At 43.0% G+C, this 9,822-nt stretch overlaps 1 protein-coding gene across 1 annotated transcript in view; it reads right to left on the bottom strand.

Annotated features, from left to right (window-relative positions):
• Positions 1 to 9,822, bottom strand: part of LOC121373112 (cholesterol side-chain cleavage enzyme, mitochondrial-like) — a 31,963-nt gene that overhangs the window by 2,235 nt on the left and 19,906 nt on the right. Inside the window, exon 10 of the mRNA XM_041499561.1 lies at positions 6,461 to 6,504. Within this exon, the coding sequence (XP_041355495.1) occupies positions 6,461 to 6,504 (44 nt within the window). The remainder of the gene's footprint in view (positions 1 to 6,460; positions 6,505 to 9,822) is intronic.

Here is a 9,822-nt window from a genome sequence, read left to right as displayed (position 1 = left end):
CACCACTAGAGCGCATTGATTAATTAATCATCGGCTATTGGATGTCAAACATTTTGTAATTATGACTAGTAGTCATCCGAGGAAACCCGCAACATGTTTGCTAATACAGCAAGGGACATCATCCTTTATATGCACTTTCCCACAAACAGCAAAGCACATACCACGGCCTTTGACCAGTTGTGGTGTACTGGTTGGAACGAGAAAAAACCCAATCAGTTGAATGGATCCACCGAGGTGGTTCGATCCTGCAACATAAGCCCACCAGGCGAGCACGCAACCGACAGCTATATCCCGCCCCCATTATAGTAGATATATATAAAATAGTAATAATAATAATAATAATAATAATAATAATAAGATATATATATATATATATATATTAGTATTATTAATTTGTATTTGGCGTATATCTAATTTAATTTAGCATGCACGGGGGGTGTGTGTGTGTGGGGGGGGGGTGAGGGGGCTGTGGAGGATCAGGGATTTGGTTTATGGGGGTGTAACTCAGAAGCATCACTTGCCAGGCTGTAAGTTACTATAAACTGATTATAAATGTGTTGTACGCTGGAATTGCGTGTACAGATATTGCAGGGTCCTGGATGGGGAAGCATCACCCTACCTAGTACACCTCACCAACCCAGGGCCGTAGCTAGGATTGTTTTGTATTTTGTAAAAAAAAATTATAGGGGTGGGTGGGGGGGGGGGGGGAGTAGATGTATTCCTGGAACGAAAGACCATGAACATACTTAAAGCGGCATTCCCTGGAATATTTTTATTATTTAAGCATATGGAACAGAAAATCCCATTACGTTTGGTGCATATAAGACGCCTCACTCCGAATTGGTTTCACTACACTGACTTTTCCCAAGTTAAAAATAAACCCAGTATTTTGAAAGTGGGACACTTTTGGCGGGCACCCACTGGGCTAAAAATAGTACGGTTCGGCTATTGTTGCATTACAAAAACCGAGCGGATTCTAGCAGTCAATTCCTAACAGCTAATTACGCTAGCAGCCAATTTCAGCAGACACTCATGTCGACGTTCTAAACATCGGACTCGTACGCCTTTTCGATTGTTACCTGTATTTCACACTTTTAAACACACTGTTATGCTAATTTTTATTATTCACTACAACTTAAGAATTTTAGAGTTTTAAAGAGTATCTTTATATAAAAACAACACAAAAACAAAATAACAACCAAGACTCATTTTCAGTCTTATGGTTACTAATATCCGTATAAATACAACTTAACCGTTTTATTAAGCACTTTTATAATATCTGAAGTATCACTTTAAAAATTCTTCTGTACTACGGTAATATAGGATGTCCAACTAGTTTCGTATAGACCACACCACAACACACATGATAAAAGGCGTATAAGTCCGGTGTTTAGAACGTCGCCATGCATGTCTGCTGAAATTGGCTGCTAGCGTAATTGGCTACTAGGAAGTGGCTGCTAGAATCCGCTCGGTATTACAAAATGGCGAGAATTGTTCTAACTGGCTAGTAAGCATTTTTTCAGTCGATTCTTGCAGTCGATTCTTGACATTCCAATTTTGCTTAAGATGAAGCAGGACCTGTGTTCATGCTCTCTGGAGTTACCCCCCCACCTGGGGGGACTCATAACAACGTATGGAGTGTTGTTGGAATACCGCGTCGCGTACACCGGGTCACGGGCAACCGTGACCTTGGTGTACGGTGACCCAGTGAAGAAACCACCTAGGAGGAGAAGGAGGAGGAAGACGGACGCGCCAGGGGCGGACCGGGGGAGGTCAAAACCGGTAGCTCAACTACCGGCGGCGACTTTTCCCGTTGCACCCCCCCCCCCCCCCCCCAAGCCCCAGTCAACACCAGTGAGGCCAGCTGTTCCAGCTCTGCAGGATCCAGTTGACGACTCGCCAGTGGCGGACACGGTCTTTAACCAGGCCCTGATGGAATCGCCACCTACAACTCCGACAACTTCAACCCCCGGGATTCCAGCGATGCCACCCCCACCCAGGAAGAGTGGCGCTGTAGAGTCCCAGGCCCGTCTTGTGGTCGTTGGAAAACGAAAGGCGATTGTGTCACCAGGCGACCAACCAGCCAAGCCAAGTCCGCCGACACAACCGCCCCCACCTACATCATCTCCAGCGGATGACCAGCCCTCTGAACAACCTTGGTCACTGCAGGCCGGCAAGTTACCAACACGCTACGCGAGGCTGGTGAAGACCAACATTGGGGATGTCCGTCAGCTCCTCTGTGAACCGAGCCCGGGGTCGTACGAACCTCTGCCACGAACCGAAGGAGAGTTCTCGGTGCGTAGGATCACGATAAACGATGGGCGAGGGATCTGCCTCACCGTCCGCCGGAAGGGACTTTTCCACCAAGGGATGCTTTTCGATGAAATGGACAACCCGACCATCCACCGCGTCATCAAGACCGTTGCCGGGGAAGACTACCGTCCAATCACCGAGAGCATCGCCAAGTCCACAAACCGGTACGCCCTCAACCATCTGGACTCGTCCCTATTCATCGCCTCTCCGTGACGACATCCCCGCTAACAACCTTTCCTAGGACAGGTATCAACCTCTTTTTTTGGGCTAGTTAGACTTTAAACGTTTTGGAAGCAGTTCAAAATTCTTATGTTTATTTTTTTTATAAGTAGTCTAACGCATTTTACTTTGGCGCCCGTTCAATTGCTCAAAATCACCTTAAAAACCTTTTGGCTGAGCAGACTTAACTATTTTGGGTTAAATTTTAGAGTCCGGACATGTTTTTGGATGCAGTTACTCTTTGTAGACTTAGGTAAAATACAGGCTTCACCGAGGAATCGAAATTCAGCCAATCAGAGCACGGCTCCCACTCGGTGTACTTCAAGTTTACGAAGTGTCTGCTATGTGGTCCGCGCTCGCGTTGACCTTACTAAATGGCTCACTTCCAAGCTAACTCTCGATGAAGCTGCACGCTGTCGCCTGTGCTCTCGACTTGCCACCCCACCTGGGGGGATTGATTGCAAGCTTTGGATCACTGCTGGAGTTTCGCGTCGCGTACACCGGGTCACGGGCAACCGTGACTTTGGTTTACGGCGACTCGGACTCGCAGAAGAGGAACGGAAGAGGACGGAGGAAGAAGAAACGTGCGCCAGGAGCGGCTCAGGGGGGAACAAAGCTGGCGGCTCAACCGCCAGCGGCGGTCCCTTCTGCGTCGCCGCCCCCGGCTCGGCCCAAGACGAAAGGACCAGCTCATCCGGACCCGCCGTCAACACCGAGGGATGCTCTCAACGCGCCGATGTGCGAGACGCCCGCAGACGGACCTCCATCTCCCTCTACGCCACCGCCTACACGTAACTGGCCACTGTCACCAGTCTTGCCAGTTCGGAAGGCGGCGGTCCGGGCAGGAGCCGTTGCGAAGAGGAAGGCCGTCGCTCAGCCGAGCGACCAGCCTGACAAGGCAAGACCTCCACCTTCACAGGCACCGTCCCCCTCCGACTCGGAAGCCGTCTGGAAAGTTCAGATCGGGAAAATCAGGTCCGGCTTCCTGAAGTTCGTGCAGGGGGACACCTCGGATCCGGCATCACTGATGGGCGGACTAGTGGAACCAGAGCTGAAACAACTGCCTGATGGAAGCGCTTACGAGCTACACACCATCAAGTCTACAGCCGGCAAGACGGGGTTGGTACTAACTCAGCGCCGAGAAGGAGTCTACCGACAAGCGGTCCTAGTTAGAGAGATGGATAGCCACACCATCCACAGGATCGTCAAGGCCCTTTTCGGCAACGACTACCGGAGTGTTATAACCATCCTCGCCGACCAGAGATGGAAGCACTTCATCCCCGCCTTTGCCGGTTCTCCGCTCATCATTTCGCCGTAGGCCAACCTCCACACCCTAACGGCCTTAACGAGGCCACTCACGTGGACATATAGATTGGACTTTAAACATTTAGACCTTCGTTCAAAATTTTATGTCGAAATTACTTTTCTTTTAAATATTATTAAATAGTCCGATCCTCTCTTCTTTCTCTTATTTATTTTTGGACTGTCCTTCTAAAATGCTCCAAATTATATAAATATTCGGCCGAGCAGTCAATTCTTTTTATTTTTGGCTTGTAATTTTTTTTTATTGTTATTATTTTTTTTAAAATTATTCTATTAACCTTTTTACTAATTGCTATTTTCAACACTAACACCCCCCCCCCCCCCCCCCCATCAAGAGTCAGGCCACCGATCTTATCGGAGGTCGGACTCGGGATGGGCGTGTTCGAAACCCTAGTGGTATATGGGCACGTTAAACTAGTTATCATCATCATCATCATCACTAAATGGCTTTCTTCCAAATTCCGCCCACCTCAAACTTACCCCCCCCCCCCCCCCCCCCCCCCCTCCTGCTCCGGAGTTAGTCACTGGCGAAGTCAGAGGCTAAATCCGTGGTGGGCGTGCCTGAACCTTCGTGGATAGGGGCACGTAAATAGAGTTTCCAGTTCCAATAAGCATTTGATGATATGCGTTAATGACGACGACTCACGAGTGAATTAAAAGTGCAGTTATGCTTATATTTGAACTTAGAACTGGACTGTATACGATTGAAACCAGAAATTGCAGCTTTAAAGGGACATTCCTGAGTTTGCTGCATTGTAAGATGTTTCCGACAAATAAAATATTCCTACGATTAAACGTACATATTAAATATATGTTCTTGTTTAGAATATCAGTGTCTGTATATTCAATGTGTTTCTAGTCGTCTTAATATTTGTAACACGCCCAAACTGGATTTTGTTTTCAAATAATTTCGTACATACAAAAAAAAATATTTTAGGAAATAAAATGAACTTTAACCCAATACAAATATTAGAACGACCAGTAACACGTTTAATATACAGCAATTAATATTTTATGCAGAAGATAATATTTGATGTGTAATTACAATCGTTAAAAGTCTCTGTTAGTCCATAACATCTTTAAAATCGTAGCAAACTCAGGAATGTCCCTTTAAAACGTCAATAGGCCTATAAATAACCAGTATTTTTTTTTTAATGTTTGGGGAGAGGGCGCAACTGCCCATTTCAACCCCCTCGCTAGCTACGGCCCTGTAATCAGATTCACTACGGACAGAGATGCAAGGCCGGTAGGTACTGGGTTCCAATCCCGGTACCGGCTCCCACAAGTAGCGAGTTTACGAGTCCTTACGGATCGCCAACTCGTAGTCAATCGCAAGCATCCGTAAATAACTCGCTGGTATCCGTAAATAACTCGTCACAACTCGCAACAACTCGCAGACATTCTTAAGGATCCGTAAAAGGAGAGGCAATTTTTTTGACATGTCAAAAATCTTCTTACGATTGTCCACAGATTGATTTTTCCGTAAATAACTCGTAACAATTCGTAAGTATCGTAAACTGCTCGCAACAACACGTAACCATCCGTAAACTCCTCGCAAGAATCCGTAAATGACTCGTAACAATTTTTTGTACGATTTGTTACGGTTAGTTTACGATTTATTTACGGATTATTTACGGATTATTACGAATGCTTACGTGTTCTTTGCGATTTCATTCGGGTCGTGTTACGATGGCTTTACGGATTGTTACGAGTTATTACGAGCACTTTACGTGTAATTACGAGTACTTTACGAATAGATACGTATACTTTACGTATTCGTACGTATTGTTTACAATTTGAGGAAAGGTATAAAAGCTGCAAAATCGAACACTTCATTGCAATCTGTTTCTCTCATATGCCATGTTGTCTCTCTGGATGTCAGTTGTCGAATGATGATACATTGAGATTTGCAGGATTTATATATTTTTTGGCAAAAAATCGTAAGGACTTGTAAATACTCGTAACTAACTCGTAACTATTCGTAACAACACGTAAACAGGTCGTAACTAACACGTAAAAGCTTCGATGAATAGTAACATTCCGTAATATACTCGTAACAATCCGTAAAAAGCTCGTAAAATGCCCGTAAGTTGCTCGTAGTTATTCGTAACAACTCGTAACAAATCGTGGAATTTTGCCGTAAATACATCGTAATAATCTGTAATAAACCGTAAATAGCTCGTAATAACTCGTAGCAACTCTTAAATCGGTTGTAAAAGTGGCCAAATCGTAAGGATCCGTGAATTTGTGCGATCCGTAAGGACTCGTAAGAAAAATCCGTGTATGTGAAGGGGGCATGAAAGAAGTCTGTCCATGTAACTGTAAGAGCATTACGCCGACTTCTATCTGAGGTGTTTGCGCAGGACAGCGTGATTGAACCATAATTGGATATAAGTACGAACATAAGTATTAATAGAGATTAATAAGAATAATGAAGCTGTGGAATTTGGTTTCTGATTTGTAGTTTTATTTTCCGGGTTTATTTTTTTATGTTTGAATTTGTTTTCAGTTTTGTGTTTGCTTTCTTATATATATATATATATATATATATATATATATATATATATATAAAATTTTTTACAAATTTTTGGTCAAAAGTACTTACGTTATATAGAAAAGTCAGGATGACTGTTTCAGCAATACGTTTTCCTAAAACAGACATTAAAATAACAGTGAATACCAGGCACTAGACATTGGAATAACCGTGAATACCAGGCACTAGACATTGAAATAACCGAGAATACCAGGCACTAGACATTAAAATAACCGAGAATACCAGGCACTAGACATTGAAATAACCGAGAATACCAGGCACTAGACATTAAAATAACCGAGAATACCAGGCACTAGACATTGAAATAACCGTGAATACCAGGCACTAGACATTGAAATAACCGTGAATACCAGGCACTAGACATTGAAATAACCGAGAATACCAGGCACTAGACATTGAAATAACCGTGTGTACCAGTGTGTAACCGTGAATACCAGACACTAGACATTGAAATAACCGTGAATACCAGGCACTAGACATTGAAATAACCGTGAATACCAGGCACTAGACATTGAATAACCGTGAATACCAGGCACTAGACATTGGAATAACCGTGAATACCAGGCACTAGACATTGAAATAACCGAGAATACCAGGCACTAGACATTAAAATAACCGAGAATACCAGACACTAGACATTGAAATAACACTAGACATTGAATACCAGGCACTAGACATTGAAATAACCGACACTAGAATACCAGGCACTAGACATTGAAATAACCGTGAATACCAGGCACTAGACATTAACCGAAATACCAGGCACTAGACATTGAAATAACCGTACCAGACACTTGAAATAACCGACCAGGCACTAGACATTGAAATAACCGTGAATACCAGGCACTAGACATTGAAATAACCAAGAATACCAGGCACTAGACATTGAAATAACCGTGAATACCAGGCACTAGACATTGAAATAACCGAGAATACCAGGCACTAGACATTGAAATAACCGAGAATGTGTACCAGTACCAGACACTAGACATTGAAATAACCGAGAATACCAGGCACTAGACATTGAAATAACCGAGAATACCAGGCACTAGACATTGAAATAACCGAGAATACCAGGCACTAGACATTGAAATAACCGTGAATACCAGACACTAGACATTGAAATAACCGAGAATACCAGGCACTAGACATTGAAATAACCGAGAATACCAGGCACTAGACATTGAAATAACCGTGAATAACAGGCACTAGACATTGAAATAACCGTGAGGCATTGAAATAACCGTGTGTACCAGACACTAGACATTGAAATAACCGTGAATACCAGGCACTAGACATTGAAATAACCGAGAATACCAGACACTAGACATTGAAATAACCGTGGATACCAGGCACTAGACATTGAAATAACCGCGAATACCAGACACTAGGCATGGAAATAACCGTGTGTACCAGACACTAGACATTGAAATAACCGTGAATACCAGGCACTAAACATTGAAATAACTGAGAATACCAGGCACTAAACATTGAAATAACCGAGAATACCAGGCACTAGACATTGAAATAACCGTGAATACCAGGCACTAGACATTGAAATAACCAATAATACCAGACAGTAGACATTGAAATAACCGTGAATACCAGGCACTAGACATTGAAATAAGCGAGAATACCAGACACTAGACATTGAAATAACAGGGAATACCAGACAATGGACATTGAAATAAACGTGAATACCAGTCACTAGACATTGAAATAACCGTGAATACCAGACACTAGACATTGAAATAACCGAGAATACCAGGCACTAGACATTGAAATAACCATGCATACCAGGCACTAGACATTGAAATAACCGAGAATACCAGGCACTAGACATTGAAATAACCGTGAATACCAGGCACTAGACATTGAAATAACCAATAATACCAGACAGTAGACATTGAAATAACCGTGAATACCAGGCACTAGACATTGAAATAAGCGAGAATACCAGACACTAGACATTGAAATAACAGGGAATACCAGACAATGGACATTGAAATAAACGTGAATACCAGTCACTAGACATTGAAATAACCGTGAATACCAGACACTAGACATTGAAATAACCGAGAATACCAGGCACTAGACATTGAAATAACCATGCATACCAGGCACTAGACATTGAAATAACCGAGAATACCAGGCACTAGACATTGAAATAACCGTGAATACCAGGCACTAGACATTGAAATAACCGTGAATACCAGGCACTAGACATTGAAATAACCGAGAATACCAGGCACTAGACATTGAAATAAACGTGTGTACCAGACACTAGGCATTGAAATAACCGTGTGTACCAGACACTAGACATTGAAATAACCGTGAATACCAGGCACTAGACATTGAAATAACCGTGAATACCAGGCACTAGACATTGAAATAACCGTGAATACCAGGCACTAGACATTGGAATAACCGTGAATACCAGGCACTAGACATTGGAATAACCGAGAATACCAGGCACTAGACATTAAAATAACCGAGAATACCAGACACTAGACATTGAAATAACCGAGAATACCAGGCACTAGACATTGAAATAACCGAGAATACCAGGCACTAGACATTGAAATAACCGAGAGTACCAGGCACTAGGCATTGAAATAACCGTGTGTACCAGACACTAGGCATTGAAATAACCGTGTGTACCAGACACTAGACATTGAAATAACCGTGAATACCAGGCACTAGACATTGAAATAACCGAGAATACCAGGTACTAGACATTGAAATAACCGTGGATACCAGGCACTAGACATTGAAATAACCGTGGATACCAGGCACTAGACATTGAAATAACCGCGAATACCAGACACTAGACATGGAAATAACGGTGTGTACCAGACACTAGACATTGAAATAACCGTGTGTACCAGACACTAGACATTGAAATAACCGTGAATACCAGGCACTAGACATTGAAATAACCGAGAATACCAGGTACTAGACATTGAAATAACCGTGGATACCAGGCACTAGACATTGAAATAACCGTGGATACCAGGCAGTAGACATTGAAATAACCGCGAATACCAGACACTAGACATGGAAATAACGGTGTGTACCAGACACTAGACATTGAAATAACCGTGAATACCAGGCACTAAACATTGAAATAACCGAGAATACCAGGCACTAGACATTGAAATAACCGAGAATACCAGGCACTAGACATTGAAATAAGCAATAATACCAGACACTAGACATTGAAATAACCGTGAATACCAGGCACTAGACATTGAAATAACCGAGAATACCAGACACTAAACATTGAAATAACCAAGAATACCAGGCACTAGACATTGAAATAACCGAGAATACCAGGTACTAGACATTGAAATAACCGAGAATACCAGGCACTAGACATTGAAATAACCGTGAGTACCAGACACTAGACATTG

This window comes from Gigantopelta aegis, chromosome 5 (assembly GCF_016097555.1).
Source record: "Gigantopelta aegis isolate Gae_Host chromosome 5, Gae_host_genome, whole genome shotgun sequence".
In the NCBI taxonomy this organism is placed as follows: Eukaryota; Metazoa; Mollusca; class Gastropoda; order Neomphalida; family Peltospiridae; genus Gigantopelta; species Gigantopelta aegis.
The sequence above is the reverse complement of the archived record's forward strand: the minus strand, read 5'-3'. Positions and strand labels throughout refer to the sequence as shown.